The sequence below is a fragment of the Colius striatus genome, chromosome 2 (assembly GCF_028858725.1).
Source record: "Colius striatus isolate bColStr4 chromosome 2, bColStr4.1.hap1, whole genome shotgun sequence".
Taxonomy (NCBI): Eukaryota; Metazoa; Chordata; class Aves; order Coliiformes; family Coliidae; genus Colius; species Colius striatus.
In genome coordinates, this window is record NC_084760.1 from 41,186,584 (window position 1) to 41,211,016 (window position 24,433).

At 46.8% G+C, this 24,433-nt stretch overlaps 1 protein-coding gene across 1 annotated transcript in view; it reads left to right on the forward strand.

Annotated features, from left to right (window-relative positions):
• The first annotated feature begins 333 nt into the window (after positions 1–333).
• Positions 334–24,433, forward strand: part of TNFRSF21 (TNF receptor superfamily member 21) — a 38,202-nt gene continuing 14,102 nt past the window's right edge. Inside the window, exons 1-3 of the mRNA XM_061990867.1 lie at positions 334–473; positions 6,399–7,053; positions 8,749–9,237. Coding sequence (XP_061846851.1) covers positions 426–473; positions 6,399–7,053; positions 8,749–9,237 — 1,192 coding nt within the window. The 5' untranslated portion in view covers positions 334–425. The remainder of the gene's footprint in view (positions 474–6,398; positions 7,054–8,748; positions 9,238–24,433) is intronic.

Here is a 24,433-nt window from a genome sequence, read left to right on the forward strand (position 1 = left end):
AGGTGGGATAGCGGGGGGGACAGCCGGGGAAATAGCGGGTGGGATAGAGGGAGGATAGCGGGCGGGATAGCGGGCGGGATAGCGGGAGCGCCTTGCGTGTGCGCTGCGCTGCGCGGGAGGGCGCCCTGGCGCGCGGCGCTGCGCGGGCGGTGACGCCACAAAGGGCCCCGCCCCGCCGCGCCGCCCCACGTGCGCGCCGCCCCGTCCCGGCGCGTCCCGCTCCGCCGCGCCAGTGCGCAGCCGGCGGCCCCGCAGGCAGGTGGGAGCGCGGCGGGCGGCTGGGCCCGCGCCCCGGCCCCGGCCCGCCGCCATGGCCGCCTGCCTACCCCCACCTCGCCGCTGCCGGCCGCCGCCGGCCGCACGCCCCGCCGCCTGAGGCAGCGCCTCGCCCGCAGCTCCGCTGCGCGGCGGCCCCGGCCGCCACCATGGGGGCCGCCGCGGCGTGTTGGAGTGCCGCCGCCTTCCTCCTCCCGGTGAGTATTCCTCCTCGCGGGGAGGGGCTCCGTGTGTGTGCGTCTGTGTGTGTGGTGGTGGGGGTATGGTGTCGGTCCGTCCCTCCGCGCTCCGCCGCCCGCACAGGATGCCTGTGGGCGGGGAGGTGGTGATGGTGATGTGCTGCAGTGCGGGGCTGCCCGCCCGTCCTCCTGCCTTGGGGTTGGGGCGGGAGGGAGTGTACTGCCTGGCTGCGGTGGCAGGTAGACAGGGGAGTGTTTGGGAAGGGGGTATGCGTGTATTATTTGGGGATCTGTCCTACTCTCCTGTGCCTTCGCTGGGGTGTGCTGCATGTCCCAGCCCCTGCACACTAAGCCCTGGCTGCGGGCACCGGATGAGTGCAATAGCCCCCGCTCTATCCTCTCCCTCCCCGTTTTACTGCAGATGGGCAAAAGGGGACATCTCCACCGGAGGCTTCATCTAGGGCTGTGCCGCACCTCGAGGTCTGAGCGGATCCTCGCTCTTCCCCAGAGCTCGGCACTGGGCTGGGATCAGTCCATCTATCCATTCCCTGCAGCTGCATTTCTTGACACCCTTTGGACAGGCTGCAAAATTCACCACCACTAATTGCAGGCAGCCGCCCTGACTTAACACAGAAATGTTTTCTGGCGGGTTCATCTCCAGGTTTACCTTCCCGGGTAAGGCTCATCCCAGTCAGCGCTCCAGGGCTGTGTCCCGTCTTTTGGGAGAGACGGTAATTCGGTATGTCAGGCACACGCCACAGCCGCTGCGGTTGGGTTGTGTAACCGAGGAGTGCACTTGCTCTTGAACTCGAGGTGGATCTTAGCAGGCTGGTGCTGGCTCAATAGGAATCCGAGTAAACAAAGCTGGAAGAGCAGTAGCTGGGATCAGCCTTATATCTTTGAAAGCAAGGGTAACTGTGTAGCGACAGAGCAGCTGGTGTCTTTGTACCATGCCGATTGGGTGCTTCTTACTGTTGGGATAGGCAAGTGCCTCTGCACTTCTGGAAGATGAGGTGCTAATGGGGACCTTGAGATACAGAGCTGCGGCCAGAATCCTGGAGGTCAGATGGGAATGACAAATATAGAAAGCTGAGGGGGAGGGAAAAGATGATACAAAGGTGTAGGGAAACACATCAGCAGTTTTGCAAAATGAAGCTGAGACCCTGAGAAAATGTGTGTGTGCTTGAACCTCTGCATGTGCTGATGGTAGAAGCATGCAGGCCATAAGGCAGAATTCCTGTTTGCTGGCGAGCTTGCAGGATGTTCCCCCTTGGCCACCAGCCGGGATTTCTTCATCTGGCCTCTTCATCTTCAAAATTTTGGGCAACAAAAAATGTTAAGGTCTTTCCAGCCCAATGGAAGTACATTCAAATCTGTAGTTGGTGGGTCTCTTGCTAGCATGACAAACCTGAACCTGCCTGTCTGCTTGGTTTCTGAGCAATAGCCGGTTGCACAAGGCTGGTGTTGGTCCTGGCATCCCTCACTTGAGGCACCCAAATTTTCACACCCCCTCCACCCTGCCACACCCTCACTTTGAAACACCATGACATCACCTTGCTTTGGGAGCCTGGGGGGATTTAATCTGGATGGAGCCAAACATGTGGCTGCCGGGGATGCTTGTGAGCTCGGGTCAGCACTGGCTGCAGCAGTAGCTGCTGAGTTTCCCTTCATGGGGACCAGATGTGCCCAGTGCTGCTGTTCTGGCACGCTCGGCTGCTTGCTTTTTCACTCTTGAGATATACTGAAAGAACTGCTGAGCAGGGTAAGCCCCAGACTCTCAGTTTCACAAACCCGAAGCCAATTGAAATAGCTAGCTGTGTTGCAAGAAGGATAAACTTGCTTTGCTCTTAGATGCTCTTCTCACAGACAACTTTTTTTTTTGTTGTTTTTTTAGTAACTTAATCCTTTTTACAGTGAGTTGAGCAGGAGATGGGCTCCTCCTGCCTGTGAAATCACCATAGAACTTCCAGACTAGTTTATTTGTCTTTCTGGGTGTGTTTTATTGGGTTTTTTTAACCTTTTTTTTTTCTTTCTTGTCCTTTAATGTCGCAATTGGTTTTCTGGTGCTGGTTGGCAGATCTGATTTTCGGGAAGGTCAGTGGGCTGTGCAGCCTGTCCCCAACCTGTGCCAAGGCATCGCCACGGAGCCAGCTGCCATTCCTACAAAATTCTGTGGGTTTTGCTCAGAAACGGTTCCCAGGGTATCAGTTTAGCGCTGTCCGTCACTGCACACTTACAGCTCTCTGCTCCTGCTCTTCTCTACCGAGGTCTAGTGCCCTGTGTTTATCTGGCTTTTTTTGTCTTTTGGTTTTGCATTTCTTTATTTTTGAGGTTTATCACTGCCTCCAGGGCTGGCAGCAGGGTGGCACCGTACACAGCCTGAGGCTGTGACTATCTCGAGGTGTCACTCTGTTTCAGGACACAAATGCCTGTTGATCCACCAGCTTCCTGCTGGTGTTTTGACTCCTCTGGCCCATGAGCAGAGTTTGGGTCCAGATTGAGCCATTGTATTCCCAGACAATCCCCATACATGTGCCCAGGAAGCTTATGGCTTCCTAAAAGCTATTTACTTTGCAAATCGCCAGCGTATCTCCCCTGCAGCATGCAATTGTTTAAGAAGGTGATGAAAGAGCAGCTTAAATGCAATCATTGGTATGGAGCCATCAGGCTGGCTGGTGGCAAGGTGGGTCAGCTGCTGACCCAGGGACTGGTTTGCAAAGGGATGTAAAGATCCTTTTGTCTGAGCCGGATCTCTGATGTGATGAGGGGAAAATGAAAGCATTCCTCAACCTGATTTACTTTCTTTTTACTGAGTGGCTTTCTTCCTACCCTAAGTGAAAAGTATCTGGGAAGTGCCTTCACTCCTGCTGTGCAGAGCATTGGAGCTGAGCCGGGAATAATTCTCTGAGATGGTACCACCTCATCCCACTTCTCCCTTTCAGTGTTGGGCACGCAGAGTAGCACCAAAGCTACTTGAAACCAAATCTGCCCTTTAGTGTTGTCTTGCACCGATTCCTCTTTTCTATTTCTTTTGGTAGCCTATGTACTTTCTTTGGTATTGGAGTAACAAACTGAAATCCTGTGGCTAAGCAGATCCCACTTCATTACTCTGTTGCTTTTGCTACTGAAACTCTGTGTATTAGCCAGAAAGGTCTAGTTTTGTATGCTGTTGGGCAGTCCTGGGGATGAGGGAACAAATCAGCAGACACTCCTTTTTGTTGAAGATGACCGCCTCTTTGAGATCCAAGTGGTGGCAGGCGTGGAACCTGAGCAGCTGGATATTTTTTAGGGACCGAAAGTGCCAATGCAAGTGAATAGTGGATGCTCGATGCTGTGTAGCGTTTCCTCAGTGAGACTTGCCTTAGTCTCTAAGCTTGGAAGTGCATGTGCAGCTGAAGGTCTGCAGGTCTTCTGAAGTGCCAATGCCACTTTGCTTGAGATTGGGGTCTTTTTTAAAACCCTAAACTAAACAAAATCCAAACCTTGTGCAGGTCTCTCTGCCTTTAGTTACTTGTATGAGCAATGGAAAGATACTGGAGATGGAAGAAAAGAGAGAGCAGGAGGTAGACCCATGGCATGTGCTCATTGTCCATGGCTTCTCTGAGACTTGGCCTGATGCAGAGGGAGGAATTGGGATTTGAGACAGCAGCACACAGCTCATCCCTGGTGAGGCACGAGAGCTGCTCTCTGTCCTGATCTCAACAGCCTGGCCTGCACAGGCTCCAGGAGGAGGATGAGTAACACAGGTGACTTCCCCGCCACAAAACCCAGAGAAGCTGGATCCTGCTGCATCTAGTTTGGTTATTCAGGATTGCATCATGAAGACTACAGGAGTAGGGGGATGGCAGATTTCCTTAAAGCCAGCTAAGCACTTTAAATTGTACCTTAGAGTGGGGGAAACGTAAAATGCATCCTCTAAGCCTTTGCTGCCTGCCAGGGCAGCTCCACTTTTTAATTTGATGTGTTGTAATTAGCCTGGCTGCTGCAGATCTTTGTCAGCTCCTGCGGGCTTGCCTGCTTCTGCCTGCTCTGTAACTGCTGCTTCGGGAGAAAATAAAAAATAATAATAATAAAAGTATGTAATACAAATCCTGAGCTATACATTATTTAGCAGGTGAAACAGAAATGTGCTGTGTGTTTCCAGGAAGCAAGAGGCTGCACCAAAAATGACGCGGCACTGCTTGCGGCTCTACTGCGATGTGTCTTCTGCAGAGTCATGTTGTTGGGAGGCTTTTTCTTTTTTTTTCATTCCTCTGAATATATTCTTGCTGGCTGATAGCCCAGAATAGGTAGCAGAGTGAGAGGCGAGGGCTTGTGTAATGTAGCCAAGGGATTTGTGTGCCTGGCTATGCATTGAAAAGCCTTAGGGGTTTTTTTTTTTTTACCTTCAGTAAGCACCTTCCAAAGCACTTTTGGAAATTAAAGGTAACGTTGGCTCATTCCTCTGTCTCCCTAATAATTCACACTGCAGCTGTTGGAAAATGTTTTGGGGCCTTTTTCTCGTGCTTTGCATGTTATATGAGGTTGTCAGCCTTTCTTTTGATGGGCCTTTTGTTCTTGGTATCTTATCTCTGCTGGTATAACTGATGTTAAGTCCATGGACCAGAGGTCATCTGGACAGCTGTGGATGGAACTTCTCTTGGGGATGCTGCAGCCTCAGTCCAAATGAATTAAAGGAATAAAACCCTGGAATTGGAAATAGGTAGAGATGAACAGATTTGTAGCCATCATCTTGCCAAGCCCAGCTGAGTGCAGTTTAGTGTCTAAAAACTGGAAACCTTTAACCGGTATCTGATGCACCGAGTTACGTCAGAGCTCCCCAGAGAGCTTAAAAATAGCACCAAGTTTTTACTCCTGTTGCTATTGCATCTGATTTCAAGTGGGGTCAGATGTGATTGGAAGCTTGAAGTAGAACATCCCTTGCGGTCTCACCAAACCCTAACACTTGTGCAGTGTAATAAAAATCATGGAAAGGCAGAGTGACTGAGAAGTAGTCCAGTAATGCCCCACTAGCCTGGATTACATCCTGGTTTATCTTGCTTAGAAAGATAACTATTTGAACAAGTGCATATTAACAAATACAGAGTGGGAAAGTTTTACAGCTGCCACCCCTGTGTGTGTTTTGTCTTCTCAGCAAGCGCCTGGCTCGTGCTGCAGCCTCTCAGCCTTGAAATGCAAAACTGATCTGAATTCTCTTGGGGTGGCCAGGTAGCACCATACTGCTGAAACACAATTAGCAGTATTTACTGCCCTGGCAGGGTTGCAGTGTAAATGATGCTTAGTCTCACTGAGAAGCATGGTGTCAAATTTAAGGCATTATAATTGTATCTGACTCTGTGTCCAGAGAGTGTGCTGCTGTCTGCTCCGGTTCTCTACCAAGATGATGAGGTGACTGATGCATCTTTCTTATGAGGAAAGTCTGTGAGACCTGGGGCTGTTTAGCCTAGAAAAGAGGAGACTGAGCAGGGGACCTCATCAACACTTGCCTGAAGGGTAGGTGTCAGGAGGATGGGGTGACACATTTTTTCCGCAGTGCCCAGTGACAGGACTAGGGTAATAGGCATAAAATGGAACACAGAAAGTTTCACTTAAATGCAAGGAAAAACTTCTTTACTGTAAGAGTGATAGAGCCCTGGCCCAGACTGCCCAGGGAGGCTGTGGGGTCTCGTTCTCTGAAGGTTTCCAAACCCTTGTTCCTGCACCCATTGATCTCTGCTTTAGCAGAGAATTAAACTGGATGACCTCTAGAGAATCCCTTCGAACCCCTGCCATTCTGTGATTCTTGGATACCCTGATCTCGCTGAGATCTCCACCTCTCAGTGTAGAAACATCTCTGTGGTTGCAAAGCTCTGAGAGATCTCTTGTGATCCTGCAAGGATTTGCCAGCAGAGAGGGCTCTGGTTGTACGCTGTTGTTGACTAATGCCTTCTGTCTCTTTTCCAGCTGCTTGTGCTCCTTGGCACTGCCAACAGTCAGTCAAAACTGACCTCTGAGCAGAATGCCATCAGCCTCTCCCCTGGCAAGTACCGCCACTTCGACCGTGCCACCAACAAAGAGCTGATCTGTGACAAATGTCCCGCAGGAACCTACGTGTCTAAACATTGTACAAAGAGCTCCTTAAGGGAGTGCAGCCCTTGCCCGGACGGGACTTTCACCAAGCACGAGAACGGCATAGAGCGGTGCCACCCTTGCAGAAAGCCCTGCGAACTGCCAATGATTGAGAAAACTCATTGTGCTGCCTTGACCGACCGCGAGTGCACTTGCCTGTCCGGTACGTTTCAGATGAACGATACCTGCATCCCTTACACTGTGTGCCCGGTCGGCTGGGGTGTCCGCAAGAAGGGAACCGAGACGGAAGACGTCAGGTGCAAGCCGTGCCCTCGTGGGACCTTTTCTGATGTGCCTTCTAGTGTGATGAAGTGCAAAACGTACACTGACTGCTTTGGGAAGAACATGGTGGTCATCAAGCCAGGGACGAAGGAGAGCGACAACGTCTGTGGTTCTCCGGCGTCTCTTCCAAACACGTCTTTGGCTTCGTCCAGCACCGAAGTGGGTGAAGAGCCCTATGAAGTTCCACCAACCGCTCATCTTCCCAAAGGTAATGTCCATCACTGGAACACAGACATGATTTTGATTGGGGGTTGTATTCCTGACTTGATCAGAATTGACTTTAGGCTGTTAAAAGACAATATGGTCTAAAGTGGGTATGGTGCTTTTGCTTCTTCGACAAAAGACAGCTCCGAGTGCATCTGGTTGCCCTCACTGGTGTTAAACCATATTTAATAACATTTTCACTGAGACTATGGTTGTGTCTGGACTCCTGACTGTCCTGCTGTTTAGACTGAAAGAATGTCACACACCCCAGCTGCTTTTCCCATCTATGTGTTGGGCTGGTAAAGGTCTTTGTGCATTTGTGGCACTGAAGTGAGGTGAAGCAGGTAAACCTTGGGAGGAGAGGAGCTTTGCTCCACCAGACTCCTTTCCCAGTCATTTCACTGCTTTCTCTGCTGTGTTTTACCTCGTACTGTGCCAGCGTATCAGCTTGAGTGGGAACTGTTGCCAAAACAGCCCTCCAGGAGCCTAGACTGGGCTGTAAACTTTTTTCCTTAACCTCCGAGATTTCTATTAGTTATCACTGGTGGGGAGAACCAGGTTCAGTTTCCCGTGTTCTTGTTTAATTGAAAACAATTCATCATCACAGTCCTTAGAGATGTTTTAGTCATGGCTGGTTGCAGTGGGATTCCATTTGAGGTGGTGTGCTCAGCACTGCCAGGGAAGCAGCCTCCTTACAGAATCTCAAATGAGACTTTGTATTAAAAAAAAATGCAGCTTCTGCTGGTCTGTACACCTCAACTGGTGAATGCAATAGCAAGGCATTGTTGATAGCGTCAGACTCTCAGTGCTTCTCCTTTGTTAGGTCTCAAAGCTTGATACGGTGTTGGTCTGTCATGGGGAGAGGACAGGAGGGTGTTCCTTGAACTTTAAAGTCAACTGTAGATGATTAAGTTAAAAGTTAAAGTATTTTTCCTGTTTATGTCCTGGCCAGAATGTTTTGGGCAGCCAAGTCAGAGGCAAAATCGGTTTACAGATGGTTACACCCACTCAGCTGGGATATGAGACATGATCTTCAAAAGCTGAGTTTCCAAAGCGAGCTCTAGTTTTTGCCACAACAGCCCTTCCTCTTCTCACTAGGTGTTGGTCATGGCTGGGACCTGAGAACTGTTGGTCGATAGGAAAACTCAATAAAGATAGAAAGTAGCCCTTGGGGGGAAGCTCTGTTGCTTCAGAAACCTGTTTTGTGGTTGGTACATGCATAACTATAGTGCTGGAAAAAAAAGCTTGTGCTTCCTTAACAAAACCCAGTACAGAGATACTAAGCCTCTAAGTTGTCAGGCATTTCTAGCTCAAGTACCACAAGCAGAGTAAAACTAATGTTTGTCAGCTGAAGAGAGAAAATAATTTCCTCAAAGTTGTAGGCTTTGAGAGAAATACTGAATGTGGAACAAACACAAAATGACAACATGCCTTTCATAACTCTTTTTTTTTTTTTTCTTTCCTTAATGAGCTGCCACTAACCTTAACCAACAAGGGTCAATTTTACCTTGAACTTACTCTGTAACTGTACCCATCTGTTCCCAGGCCAAACCTCAACTTCACCTCTTGGTTTTCTCGCTGCCTGGCGTTGGATTTCTGTCTGCTGGCCGAGCAGGTGCTCGGGGAGGCCTTAGACTGTGATACGATGCCATATCGCATCTCCGGTGCAGTGACACTGAACTCTCCTCTCCTTTCACAGGTCTGAACTCCTCAGTTCCCAATTTTGTCCCTTCTCCGTCACCCAGTGGCATGGCAGAGCCGGCAACCTCTGACAATGAAACGGTGGCCAACGGGACGGATGGGGCTGGTGCGACCCCCACGGGCCCCAGTGCCACCAGCCAGGCACAGAGCTACCGGCACAAGCAGACCAGTCAAGCACTGGAGAAGCAGCCATCGCTGGAGATGATGGGGGGGGAGAAGTCCAGCATCCCATACAGGCCCCCCCGGCGAGGTTCCCAGAACGTCCACCAGCACTTTGACATCAACGAACACTTGCCATGGATGATTGTCCTCTTCTTACTGCTGGTCCTGGTGGTTATCGTCGTCTGCAGTGTCAGAAAGAGCTCACGGACTCTGAAGAAGGGACCCAGGCAAGACCCCAGTGCCATTGTGGAAAAAGCTATTATGAAAAAGTCCACCACCCCCATGCAGAACAGGGAGAAGTGGATCTATTATTGCAACGGACACGGTGAGCAGCAGCAACTGGGGACCACGGGGGTAATGTCCTCTCCACTGTCCCGTGCAGTGCGTTGGTGGAGCTGCACCTGTGTTCAGTGATTGGTTGCTTTTCTGACTTGCTGGCTCTTGTAGTGAAGACAAAGCCCAAATGCTGGTTCCTCAGATGTTTCTTCATCTGTGATTTTCCCTCTTTCCTGTTTCCCTGCTTCTGAAGGAAGGGTTTATGGAGGGAATGTCACCTGCACATCTCAGCTCCTCTCCACCCCGTCATCCCGTTCCCAGCCATGCTTGATTTAAAAGATCTTGAATGAAGGCTCCTCTTTTTTTCCCCCTCCTTTCAACCTTTTTTCTGTTTCACACTCCTCATTTTCCTGATGATTCAGGCATGGGTCTGGTTGTCTTTCATGTTGTTGTTTTTCCTTCACCCTGTCTGTTTCTGGAAGGCTGAGTCACTCCCTGCCTTTTGGCAGCCTCTCAGTGTCAGGTTCTTAGCCCTAAATCCCAACTGCTGGCTTGTGTCCCCAGCCCATCACCCATACTGGAGCCAGGAAAGTTGTACTTAAAGGCTATGTCATGGAGGCATGCAGCTTTACGAGTGTTGTGAGGAGACTCTGCTTTTGTAGTGTTTTCTGTACTTTTGATGGATGAACTTGCTCTCAGCTTTTTGATGAGACTTTAATGACCAGAATGAGTCACCTTTAAGTTGAAATTAGTAAAACTCAGTGATACATTAATGGTGGCATGAATGTGAGTGCTGAGCAGCCATGATCTCTCGAACAGAATGCATGGTTCTTCTCTGCAAAGCTATGGTGGCAACTTTGACCCCTATTAATTTGTGCAGACAGCAGTGTCGAGTCCTTACTTTGGGTTGAGGTTGCTCAACCTTAAACATCCGTTTATGGTTAACCTTTAGAAAAGCACATTTAACAAGGGGGGGACAAACAAAGAATGGATTGAAAAAAGATTGGAAGGTTTAAGAGAGATCAGTCCTTGATGAAAGTCATCCTTGGGTGCTTAAGTACAAAGCAAGGAAGGCTTTGAGTAGGGCTCTAATGTACTCTCTTCTCCTTCCTGCTGATTGAGACCTACACTTTGTTTGCCATTGTTAATGCATTTATAGAACCAGTAAGGTCTTGTTGGAATTAGTTTTGTGCTTTCTCCTGTATTTGTGCTGCTTATCAGTTTTCTTTTAACTTGTTTGAACTCTTGGGGTGTGGTTTCTTGAGCTTTTTTCCATTTGTGATAACTTTTTCCAGTAAGCCTCAAACTGCTTTATCTCTAAAATCTGTGCCACCCAAAGCGGGATCCTTGAGGCTATTGAGAGTAATCTGCAGTGGGGTTGTGGAACTTCATTAGACATCCTTAGTGTTGTGGGTACTACCAGAAATACTACATGGCTGTGGCCGTGGTTCATTGACCAAAAGTGCCTTGTTCTTACATGTAGTAACTTTTCCCCAAGACCTTAATTACCACTTAGTTGAATTTCTGAGTCTCACCTGTTCTTTGAAGCATGTTGGAGCAGGGGTGAAGTTTGTACAGGGCAGGGAGTGTTTGAGTGCAAGGACCAGACCAAGTTGCTTTGAGTGAGTGCAGCTCTGGTTTCTAACCTGGTGTCAAACCTCATGCTGAAATGCCCACTCTGGTCTTCTCCTGGAGGCCACGTTAGTGTTGTCTTTGTGAGCAATGCTTGGCATTTGGTCACCAAGCATGGCTCAGACTAAAGAAATCATGCAGATAAGATAAGGTAGTATTTGATGAGTAACAAAGCTACGGTTAGCCCATTTAGGTATAACCACATCTCCCAGATCTTGTCATCCTTTGGGGACAACATTGTTCATGGGTCGTTCTGTGCTTCCCAGGGTTAGTTGTTCTGGTCTTCCTTTGTCCTTTAACAGCTGAATTCAGCTAGTGCATCAAATTCACAAGATGCTTGCTAAGTTTTCCCCTTGTCTTAGGAAATAAGCTGACTGTAACAGCAAAACTACACATGGGTGATAAACTGGCTCGGTGAAGCCTCTCAGGTCTGGAGGACAGTTGTCCCATTAGTAGGGGCTCCTACCTAGGCAGTTTTACACATCGCTTCCGGTTGTTCTTGGATTAGTCAGGCTGGTTATGTGTTGGCATGGGTCGCTTCACGACTTCCTCCTGCCACCGAATGTCCTCGGCTGAACTTTGTGCAAGAAGGCAGGCAGACAAGCACAAACCAATTAGTCCTTTGTCCTGCTTTTAGTGCAGCCCTGATGTTGCCTGGATCATCTTGCGTCAGCTGTAAGGGACGGGCTTCTAAGTTCTCACTGGGTGGTGGTGCTCTGTCATGTCAGAAACTGAAGTTGATCACCTCTGTAGTGGTGTGTAAATCCCTCTTTGATTTTCCTATTGGAACAACTGGTTCTTAAAACTGTTTACTTGAAATGAGAGAAGATACAGTGCCATAAAGCACTGTGACCTTTTGTTTAATAACTCTTTGTACCGCTAAGATATACTGCAGAGCTGCAGTGTTGTGGCTTAGCATTTTTGCTGCTCCAGCAGTGTTTGTACCCAAACCATGCTTCATCCTGAAACACCACGTCAGACAAGGGTCAATATAGCCAGGAACAAACTTCAAGCCATTACAGAGAGGAAACATGCTGCTAATGCAGATCCCTCCATGGTAGGCAGCCAGAGAAAAGCCTCCATCATTGTGGTGACCACAGCTGCTCCCCAGGTCTTCAGGCTTGTGGCTGCACTAAGGATGTGGAGAGCAAGCAGGTTTAAATCATCTGCTGGTGTTGAGGGTGAAGCTTCAGGGCACCCACATCTACATGACCTTCCACTTACATTGGCTCCCTGTGCCAGCAAGGGGTTGGGGCATGTTTATTGCCAGGACAAAGCCTATGTACGTAGCTGTTGCGCACAGTTTCCCCCCCTTCCTCCTGGTTTGCCATCTCCTCCTTCCTAATCCTTTGAGTAAACAGCTTTAACCTTTGAAAGGGAAGACTTTGTCTGACGTAGGTGCTACAGTGCCTGCTTGAAGGAGCTGTACTTGGGCAGCTGCCTGTGTACCAACACTCCTTGAGCCTCCCGTGCTGCCAGAGTGGCTGATCACTTCAGGCCTATCAGTTCTGGATCAAGCATGGATGTCACTAGCACTGCTTAGTGCTGGAGCAGAGACATCTCACTGTGGTTGGACTCCTTCCCAAAAGAGGAGGATTTCAGGGTGGAAGCAGCAGCTCAAAGTCTTGACTGGATTTTATTATGACAGAGATACCAATATGGGTGGAGGTTGTAAAAGGAAAGCAAAACAGAGTATGTAATATCTGTAACAGCCACTGTCACTGAAAATGGGTCTCTGCTTTTGTCTTCCCTCAGATATGGAAGTATGACTTTTGGGCAAATTTTATGTAATTACCTGTAGATTTTAATATTAATGTCCTAGAAAATATTGTTCCACAAAAACACCTATTTACTGCTTCAGCTATTACAGAAGGCACTTGATATATTTAATTGCTTAAGTAGCTGAGGTAGGCATGCAATTCTGAACACTGGTGGTTGTCAAGGGATGTTTTCACTTGTCCTCATCTCCCCTTAAGCTGGTGTCTGTGGTTTGTGCTCTCTCTTGTCATAATACATGCCTTAAATAACAGCCTATAGTGTTAAAAATAACAGTAACTTGGGAGGCTGGTGGTAAAACTAGACCCGCGTTCTTAACATGGATGTGTTCCAACCCAGATGGCAGATGCCAATGATTCTCAGTGGATCAAGTGGTTCAGAGGTCTGGGAAGAGTTTGAAATGACTAATGGCCTGAGTTAGCAGCCTACATCCACATCTGTCCTTTTGTCTGTTGCCATCACAGGGGCTGTCCCAAGAGCCCCAAGTCTCATCTACATGGGATTGAGAGGGTAGAGCAACAGGTGCAGCTGTTGCAGGAGAAGCTTGGACCCTTCGCTGCTTCAGCTGCTTCTTACATTGTAGCCCTGCAGATGGGAATGCAAAGGGGAAAAGCAGTTTGCCAAAGGTTTCCAAAGAAATTATCAGCGTGGTGCCTGAACAATGTGGGTACTGGGCTGATAGTGCTCTGTGGTTTTAACTTTGTATGACTTTATTTTAGAAGATCAGGAACAGCCTACATACTGGAAACACTTTCTTCTTAACAATCCCTTTATTTTATCAATTGCCCATCTCCTTTCTTCAGCCAGCCATTTCCGAAGGCAAGGAATTGAGCTTGCAGAAACCTTTTCAATGAAAACTGAGAATTTAAGCCTGCCTTCTGAATGTCTTGGAAATGCCAAATTTTGCATCAGTCTATGCCAAATGTCAAGATGGGCATGAAATCATCTTGCAAAAATTACTGCTTGTGTTGCCTTTGACTTTCACTCACTGAGCAGTAGAGGGTGGAAGGCAAAGGCTGTGTAAAATGTTATGGTTTTGGATGGAACCTGTATATAGAAGAAGCTGCCTGAAGTGATATGCCAAGAGGCAAGAGGAGAGTTTGGCGATTACTTTTAAATTTTTTTGGAGTTGAAAGGCTGAAGAACAGATCTTGGCAGCATTGGTCTGTCATGAGATGCCACTTCCCTTTTCTTTTTCTTCATCTTGTAATTGCATATTATTGCAGTGGGTGGTGAGAGCGAAGCCAGGAAGCCTCCACTTAATCAAGAGAAATAAACTGTTCTGCAAACAGCAAAAACTGTTTGCAGCCGAGATGGAACTGAGGCTTCACTGCACGTAGAGGAGAGTGTACTGAAAATGGTTCAAGGTCAGAGTAGGGAGTTGAGGAGTGATGCAGGAATGATGGGGAGTAGTAAGATTTGGGGATCTTGGAATGCTGAGTTGCTAGAATGCTAGGAGCCAGATCATCTTGATTGGCAGTTTGTAGGGAATAGTTCTTGGCTTGCAGCTCAGTTGCTGTAGGATGGGGGCTGGAAGTATCCCAGTGGCAGGTGTGTGTCAGCAGTATGCGTTGGGATGTCTGGGTCATTGCAGGCTTGTCCTCACATGGGATCAGGCACTCATTTATGGTTAATATTGGAAGGTCTTTATCGGAGTAAAATTACTTGATTCTTTTAAAGAGATAGCAAATTGACTTTAAAAAGCCCACATTTAACCATAATCTTTTCTGTAGCTCCATCACCTAATGAAGAGAAGCAAATGCATGGTAACAATTCAGCAGGGAGTATTTTCCCACCAGCCCTGTTCAACTGCTACCCTAAGTAAGGAAACCCACCTCCAGGGATGGCACTTGCAGATCTACAAGGTGACTCTCTATACTACTTTAGGACCCCTCCTTAGTGCTTGTATGGGTAAATGAGATGAAAGCCATTGAGTGTTGTGGTTTTGATTTATAGAGGTAGTTTACTCAGCTCCTGAGTGGGTCTCAGGTTGGTGGCACAACACCATGCTGAGAAGGCAGAGTGAGGATCAAGGAGCTGCTATGGGAACATAACCCTGGAGACTCCATCTCTTCTGCACATCTGCAGAAATTGGGGAGGAGTGATGAGATTAAAAGCTTCACCAGTCTCAAACTGTAATGACCTTAAGGTTTTGTGCCCAGATGACAGGTAGGGCAGAGTTGGCCAGCAGCATTTCACAAGGGCAGGTGTGCCCATTGTTGCTAACATCATTTGGTAATTGCAGTTCCACCTGGAGAGGAGCAGCCCTGGGCTTCTGTGCAAACCCTAATAAGACTCTGTCAGGCAGGGGGATGAGGGGTTAATGTCTGTCTGCCTGCCAACACTGAGAGGCAGAAGGTGGTGTGGTTTTTTTTTTGTTTGGTTGTTTTTTGTTTTGTTTTGATTCGTTTTTTTCAAATCAGTCTCTCCTGGCATCTGCAGCTAATGATCTGCAGATGACTGCTGGTCCTCTAATGTCAGCCTGACCACCTCTGCAAAGTGAGACCGGGAAGAAAAGGAGCTTGTTAAATTGGAAAGGGCAGTAACATGCCAGGCACCATGAGTAATGTGGATGTTATGGTACTGCTAAGTCTTATAGCAGGAGTGCTCCCTCACTGGAGGTTTCATGGGAGCTCTGCATTTCATGCTAAGCTTGCTCCAATATGAGTACAATGCTCTGTTCTGGGGTGGGATGAGGCAACTCTTTGCCTGCTGCACAAACCTCTGCCATGGGAGCTTTGGAGTGATGAGTTTGAAACACCATCTTCCACAAACTACTTGACTTAAAAGTTTGCTTACGGTTGCCTTCAAGTCATCCTTGACCTTTTGGGAGGCTGCAAATTTTCCAAAGGGTGTATGCAGGAGCTGGCCAAGGCTTTGTGGTGAAAAGGAAACCTTGGAAAACACAAATGAGAGAGGCTGCTGTCGTGCTAGAGAGGAGGAGATTATGTGTAGGTTAATCATATTTTGCTCCTCTGACTTGTTGCGCTAGCAGGACTGAGGACTTGTCACTTAAGACTTGATCACATTAACTGTGTTACTACACGAGCCACAGCAGGGCTGTGTGGAGCTGCCCTGGGAAGCTGATACTACTCCCAAATCTGCTTCAAAACAAAAAAAACCCAAAGTATCCCATGGTCAAATTTCCTGGGTGGCCCCTGGGTTAATTTAATAAGGGATTGGGATTTGTGCCTGCCTGTTCAGGGTAGGCCCAAGGGTCAGAGGCAGGGGAGCTCTGCAGGGAGAGGAGAGTTGACCTTGTAGAAAAACACACTCAGCACAGGATTTGTTTTTTGCCAAAACCTCAGCACTGATTTCTGTGCTGGGAGGGCTGTGGTTTCTCACATCAGTTGAGCTCTTGCACATAACTCCTCAAATAACAAGGCAGGTTGTTTTTTTTTCCTTGCTCACCAAGGCTTTATCTGGAGGGAATAAAAATACAGGAGGCAAATTTAATTCTCATGTTGGCATCTGCAGATGCCTGGATATTTATACGGCTCTGGCCGTGGCAGTGTGTTTGCTCAGGATTAGCAGCTGTTTGAAAGGGTTATAATAAAGATGTGAAAACAGTTTAAAATGTAATAATTCCATGAATTGCTGGCTAGTCCTTTTTAAACCAAAGGAAGAGCAAGTCCACTCTGTAGGTCCCCAATGCTAGTGCAGGGAGAGGGGCAGGCAAAGCATCTCTTGGTGGTGTGAGCAGGAGCTCCTGTGGGGCCAGGGAGGGTTGGACTAAAGGTGCTGTTAGAGAAGTGACTTCCATATAGCATGTGATGGAAGGGAAGTCTTGTCTTGTGCTGGCCTTCACGTTCCTGGTTCTGAAGCATATTTATAAAAGATTGTGTCTGATCACAGATCTTTCTCAACTGCCTGGTTTGATTGAGTTAGTTTCCAGAGAGTGTGTGGGAAGTGCTTGTCAGGAGTCCTTTTCCTGCTCTGCAAAGTTTTTCAGGTTTGAGTTGTTTTTCTTGGGGGGGGGTGTTGTTTGTTTCTCTTACCATTTGGTGGTTTGTTGTTCAGATGACACTTGCTTAGAATATGAATCTAGGGCCACAAAGATGATAGAGTTGAGCCTTTCTCTTATGATGAAAAGCTGAGGGAGCTGGGACTCTTTAGCTTGGAGGAGACTGAGGGGTGACCTCAGTAATGTTTACAAATGTATAAAAGAGCAGGTGTCAGGAGGATGGAGCCAGGCTTTTCTCAGTGATGTCAATGATAGGACAAGGGGCAGTGGGTCCAAGCTGGAACATAAGAGGTTCCAAAGAAACATAAGAAAAAACTTCTTCACTGTGAAGGTGACAGAGCACTGGAACGGGCTGCCCAGATGGGTTGTGGAGTCTCCTTGTCAGACATTCAAAACCCACTTGGACAAGTTTCTGTGTGACCTACTCTAGGTGGTGCTACTCTGGCAGGGGGGTTGGACTGGATGATATTTTGAGGTCCCTTACAACCCTTGAGATTCTGTAAATCCCTGGCTCCTGTGAAGGTCTAATAACAATACTGTCCACCATGGGGAAAACTAGCTAATTGATAACAAGTCTTAAAGATGTCCTTTACTCATGTCTGGACAGTGGTTCTTGTTGGAATCATGGAAAGATTTGGGTTGGAAGAGATCTTCAAACATCATTTATTCCAACCTTCCTGCCACGGGCAGGGATTTCTTTCATTTCATTGCTCAAAGTCTCAGCCAACCTGACCTTGAAAACTTCCAGTGATGGGACGTTCACAGTTTTTCAGGGCAATATGTTCCAATATCTCATCACCTTTACAGTAAATAATTTCTTCTTCATGTCCCATACAAATTTATCCTCTTTCAGTTTAAAATAGTCACCTCTTGTCCTGTCTTTCTTAAAATCCCTCTCTAAGTACTGAAAGGCTGCTGCAATAAGGTCTCCCCAGAGCTTTCTCTTTTTCAGGCTGAACAACCCCAACTTTCTCAGCCTGTTTTCACAAGAGAGAGGTTCCATCCCTCTGGCTATCTTCATGGCCTCCTCTGGACCTGATTTAACAGGTCTGTGTCTGTTTTATGCTCAGGACCCCAGGGCTGGACACAGCACTGCAGGAGGGACTTTACCAGAGCAGAGTAGAAGGGGAGAATTCTATCCCTTGACCTGCTGGCCATGCTTATTCTGCAGACCAGGATCCAGTTGGCTTTGTGAGCAGCAAAAGCCCATTGCAGAATCATATCCAGTTTTTATCCACTAGTATTATCCCCAAGTCCTCCATAGGACTACTCTCAATCCCTTCATCATCAGCCTGTGTTGATACCGGTGATTTCCCTGACCCAGGTGCAAGACCTTCCAAACCTCCTTATTTAGGATGTGAAGTATATTTGGGGATAGGGAGAAATTGAATTTCTGGTAACCTCCCCCTTTTGGTGGAGAATAGTGAAATTTTTCACATTTGGAAAGATATTTGTGCCCTGGATTTGAGATTCCTAAGTCCTGGTTTGGCTGAGCCCTGTGATGTGTTGTCAGCTGGGGTTTGGATATGCTGCATCCTGGCTTGCTTGTGAGCTCAGGCTCACAGTGTGTGCTCAGCGGTAAAAACAGGCTGCTCTGGCTGCGTTTCACATGAGTCAGGAAGATATTTGGAGGAGGTGGGTGGGCTGAGCCCAAGAACAGAGATGGGTTTGCAGTGATTGGAGCTTTTATTGGAATGTAGGAGAGGGTGAGACTGTGGTTCTCCTCTCTGGCTTATGTGCGCCCTTGGGCCATGTTGTCCTGTGATGCTTCATCCTCAAGGTCTGTGGAAGCGTTGAAATCCATCCAGCCTGTCATGATCAGGATATGTCACTGCAGGTGGTGTACAAATGAACATTGCTCATCTCTGGGTGAGCTGGGTCTGTAGGTAGGTGGTGGAAGCTCCAGATGCTCCAGCTCTGATCGTTGCTGGAATGTTAAAGGTTAGCTCCTATGGGTGTCATGGGTGGACTGGTGGGACTTGGCCCTGCTGATGAAGGGCTGGAGAGTGGAGTCTCCTGAAAATTTCTGAAAAAAAAAAGGCTGAATATTCATGAAGCTGGCTCTGGAATTCTGTGCAGATGAGCTGCTCACTCAGTGAGACAGTGTGTGGTACAGGTCCTGGAGATCTCCCGAGCTTTGCTTCCCAGCTGTGTAAGAGCCTCTAAGACTCGAACTGATATTGTGTTAATCCTTCTCTCTGTGTTATTTCCTTCATTATTAATGGGATGAGAGAACACATGGCTTGGGAGGGTTGTAGACTTCAGTATGAGATTTTCCCTTAAAGGCTGCAGCTTCTCAATGAGCACTCTTCTGAAGAACACCAAATGATGTTTGACTAGAGCTCTGAAAATGAAAATAGTGACGGCTTTTTGTTTGTGAGAGGGTGTGGAGAGGAAGGAACTGAAGCTCCTCGGTGGCTAGGCTGTGGTTAGACTTTACCCGTATCTGCTGCCAGGTGCTTGGGTGTAGCCTCCTGGCAGGGTAACTCTTCCACTTCTCTGGAGTTTGCTTGAAGACGTGAGCAAGCAATGGCAGAGAAGATAAATGGTCTCAGGTATGTATGTCAATGTGCCAGCACTGCTGGTCATGGCCCTGTGTCACGCTGGCTCCTTTCTCTGCTTGAGGCCAAACGGTTGCTGAAGAACTGGGTTCATGTCCAACCTATGAATAACAGGGCTACAGGACATGAGTGAGGTTTGTCCACAACAAGCTCAAGAGAGTCATTAAAGCTCAGCCAAGCCCCAAGCACTTGTGGGATGACCATCTTGGCAATGTTCGTAAGTGAAAAGAGTGACTCTACACCAAAATGTGTACTGCAGTGAGGTGGGAGACGTCTGGAGGAGCTGAAAATGAGTGGGAAGAATCTTGAACTAGATTCAAAATAAGCAAATTGAAGTCACTGAAATAAACTGAAATGGGTGTTTATGGGAAAGACTGGAGCAGAGGTGAGCCCCCTTCTTGGGAGGCAAGAGACCTGCCCTGCCTCTGCAGGAAAGTCCTCCCTCCAGCCAAACATCTCTGTAGATGAGCTGGCTGTGTTCAGCAGGGCTCTTTGCTTACGCCTCTCTGCAGGTGTCTGTCCATCCCCAGGCTTCTGTCCATTTGTCTTAGTTTGCTCAGGCAAAAGGAGAGTTCTTTTCTGTGGTGTTATCACCACTTTAAAATATTAGGTGGTTATATGGAGTAGCCCATCACAACTTCTAGAGAGTAGCAATGTTTAGGCACTGGCATTTGAAATGCTACCTGCATTGTACCCAGGATATTTGTGGAGGTCCTGGAACCTTTCAGATGCTGTTGTTTCTGACTCTGGGACAACCATGGCACACACAGCTCTGTTGGATGCAGCCAAGGGGGCTTTACAGCAGGGACTTCTCTTTAATTTCAGTGTCTGAGGCAAGCAAAGCTGGGTGATAAATGGCCATGGAGAGAAGGGTGGTGAATCCTGTATTAGTATCAGAGTCATGGCAGCTCTTCCAGGCTGTTTCTGTGGTCCATGTTAAAAAGGGAGGAGGGCTCAAGCTGTTCTCTGGTATTTTCAAGCTCAGAGCAGCTTTAGCATCATGCCAACATGGCTGTGACTGGTCTTGCATGCAAACTTTGAATCAAGTGGTTGAAAGCTCTGCTCCTGCAGAGCTGTACCTTTTCACTTGATTGATGGGGTCTGGAGAGCTTTGAGTGTCATCTCCAGCCTCAGCGTGCAGCTGAACATTGTAGGTGAAGGTCTGTATAGCTCAGTTTGTGGGGAGGACACAAAACCTAAGATTTTTGCTTTGTGCACCCCATTAGACACGTTCCCATCCCAACAAGATGTTCCAGCACTATTAGTGCTCTGCAGGGAAACTTGTGGGCTCTGGAAATATGGAAATAGTGGGACTGTAGGCTTATTATAAGCATTAACGTTTTATTTTATTTTTGAACAAGTGAATTAAGTTACTGTAAATGGCTTGAGCAGTAATAACTTGGCAGTGTGCAGCCGCAACTTGTCATATAATGGTTTTAATCTTATTTTTCTAGAACAGAGGGAGAAATGGTTTTCTAAATGACTGGAGCCAAATCTGTGCTTACGTCTGTGCGTCTTCCATATCTCTCTGGGGTTTTGTTTGCACAATGTTGTGGTGGATGTACTGAACATATGGGGCTTAAATTCGTTTAATAGTTGCAAGAAAATGAGTTTAAGGTTCTTACAGTATTAAGGTAGACGTTTCCAAATTCGTTTTTAATGGAACATTTGTTCTCCAAAGATTATTACGCGCCATTAAGCCCTCTGTTGTGTGGTACGTTGTCGTGCCCTGGGATATTGCTGCCAAGGGATATAAACATGTTTATGGGGGCCACTTTATTGAAAGGTGAGATTAAATATACTAAACATTGAAAATGTCAGTAGGAGCATGAGCACGTGGCGTTGTAAATCTTGTGCGAGAACATCAGGATGTAAATGTCAAGCCACTGCGTGGAACTAGTCAAATCAAGTTAAGACCGGCTGGAAATGTACACCAGTATGTACAGTGGCTGGATGCTGGAAATACTGAAATCTATCAGCATTAAATATGTAGATGGGAGCAGGTAGTAGATGGGGTTTTTACTTCCCTGGGAGGACTGGATATGCTACATATGGGGATCAAAAAACAGCAAACCATGTTTTAATGCATTCGTGTGACTGACGTACATTGGAGTGGCTGTGGGCAAAGCTCCCACCCAGCTGTAATGCTTCAGCTCACAGTGGGGCAGCGCTGTTGGGGGACTCAACTCTGCTTGCCTTACATGTGTGTTCATTTATATATATATATAATATATATATATATATATATATATACATAAAAATGGACAACATTATATATATACAACCCGAGAAAACATAACAAGCCCTGAATACAAGAGTAGAAAAAGCTCTGCAAGATTTATGCACTGAAATAACTTAAGCACTACATATAGATATCTCTCAGTACATAAACCGTTATCTATATGTATCTATATATAGATATGTAATAGGTAGTACCAGATCTGCTCGTCCCTCTTTGCATTGCTGTCATTACCTTGGTGCACAGAATAGCAGAGCTTTCTCGGCTGTCGTATTCAGGGATTGGTCTGGGTGTTTTTTCCCCTGGATTGAGTGATAAAACATCATCAGCATAAGACTGGCACTTTACTGCTTTTACGCTAAAAGTAGTTGAATTTCCTGGCTTGAAGAATATGATTCCAAACCCAAGCTGGCTTTTGGGCTTCTTCCTGACACAAGCGTGTGATATCTGAAAGCCCAGGGTGGCAATTCGGGCTGCATGGAGGGAGAAGAATTTGGGATTTGCCAGGAAGGCCTTAGACTGCCTGTGTCTGAGAACTGCTGGGTCCTTGAGTAACAGGAAAGATTAACAAGACCAGGCTTAATTCCTGCTACCATGTGGAAATGTGATGGGCGGTAGCTTCTATTTATGTGCCTGACATAATTAACCTCATCATAAATCTCAGTTCAAACCAACCACAGGGGTTGATTTTGTTTTTGGGAGGGCTGCATCCCCCCACCCTGAACTGGGCTAGTGGGCTGACCTTGATTGATAAGAGAGACCCCAATCCTTGCACCTCCACTGGGAGGTTTCTTTCACATTGCCATAAATTATTTAGGGCAGGAATGGTTACGGTGAGAGGAGGGTAGGGCTATGCAAAGTGTGGTTTGTACTTTGGTGTTTCTGCTGTAGAGCAGCTGAAACAACAGTTGCAGATGCTCTGAGCACCATGGGGTTGGAACTATGTTATCTAGCTTGGAAGTGAAAGCCTACGTCTATATATAGCAGGTCTTGATAAGCTTGCTTTAAGAGCAAGAAAGATTGAGTAAAAAATAACTAAATGAGGCTGTATAGTGTTTTTTAAATACATGTACATGTGTATATAAGCATATGTGAAATATCTACATAATATACAAAGATATAGAAAAATTTGTACATATACATGCATACAGAAGTTGTATCAGGCTGTATAGTTATTTGTGTATAGAAGTACACATACATATAAAACTTAATATGGTATAAAAATACCTGTTGTATCTGTATATACACATGTATATTAAAAAGGTACAAATATCTATCGGGCTGTATATTTATATCTATAAAATTACATAAATATATCAGTCTGTATCATTTATATATTTTTAATGTGTATAAATATATTTGAGCTAAAATCTGAAGGTGCAGTTGGGAGATTTGGTCTAAACTATGTTAGAAATTGTTAGATTATAGGCCAGCAGGAAGTATATTATCTGTGATATTCCTCCATAAGCAGCTGTTCTTGCTGACACAGCTGTTGTGCCTGCAGAGGGAAAGAGAAATAGTCCCTGTAGCAATGGATGCAATCTGGCTCACAAAGAAACTCAAGGTGTGGTTACATCTGTGGAAAAAGCGAGAGTCTCTTTGCAGCTCACCTATACTGACCCTTCCTGTGGCTATTGGAAACGGGGCTGCTCAGCTTGCTAAAACAACAGAATTAATTAGCTGTTATGAAGGAGGTTTTGCTTTCTTTGAGGGTTTAACTCCTGACCTCTTAGTGGACTCAAGGATAAGGGAGCTGCTTGCATTGTCCCTGAAGCTACAGGGAGGAAACTCTCAACCAATCTTGTCTTGAACCAACATGTCTCAAGGGCTTTTCTGGAGCCAACTTTGCTTTTTTGCTCTACAGATCTCCTACTAGATCTTCCATTCACTTAGTGCTCACCTGGTGCAGGATGAGTATTCTCACAAGCCTGTTCTGGAAATTGTCTCTAAATGCTGATCCAGGTGTTTTGTTATAGAAGTGTTCATACTTACATATATGCTTTGGTGACTCATATCTCCTGTTCAAAGCTGCAGCTACAAAGCAGGTATGTTGCCATCCTGTCGCCACTGTCCCTGCAGCTGTGTGGTGGCTGAGTACCAGTGTTTTTCCTGGGCTGAAGCACATGGGAAATGTTGCAGTTAAATTAATGTAGTTAATTTTAGAGTGCCTGTGCCTCAACTGGAGCAAGCTACGGGTCTGTCACCTTTACTCTTGTAGGAGATGCTGAGCATCTTATAGGTGCTGCTTGTCTGCAGAGCTCCTTGCAGCCTGAACTCAAGAAAGATTGTTTCCAAACAAAGACCAACCAAAGAAAAGCGAAACATAACTATTTGGAGATAAGAGAAGCCTTGCTAAATCTTAGGTCTATAATACTGGAAGGCTGCAGAGCCCCATGTAAAACCATTAACATAGCATTTGTATGGGTTGTTATTCTATTACATGATTGGTCAGAGTTTTACATATAATAGTGCTCTGTCATTCTAAAGATGTACTGTGTATGCTGTAAGACGGTCTTCAGTGGTCTATGGTAGTCATTCACAAGTGCTGCCCCCAAAAGGAGCTCTAAAAGTCTTAGTCTCTGCTCAATTTTATCTGATTGCATCCAAACTCCTCCCTTAGTCTTCTCCTCAGCTCAAGAGGGACAGGGAACTTCTAGAGAGAGTCCAGTGCAGGGCCACCAAGATGATCAAGGGACTGGGAGATCTCTGTTATGAGGAAAGGCTGTGGGAACTGGGGCTGTTTAGTCTGGAGAAGACTGAGGGGGGAACCTCATCATTACAAGTATTCAAAAGGTGGATGTCAGGAGGATAGGGCAACACTTTTTTTCTGCAGTGTCCAGTGATAGGACTAGAGGTAATGGACAAAAGCTGGAACACAAGAAGTTCCCCTCAAACACAAAGGAAAAACTTATTTACTGTAAGAGTGAGGGAGCCCTGGCACAGGCTGCCCAGGAGGGGTCTGCAGTCTCCTTCTCTGGAGGTTTCCAAATTCTCCTGAATGTGTTCATATGTGACGTGATTGATATTAGAGGGAGTTGGACTGGATGGTCATTTCCAACCCTTACCATTCTAT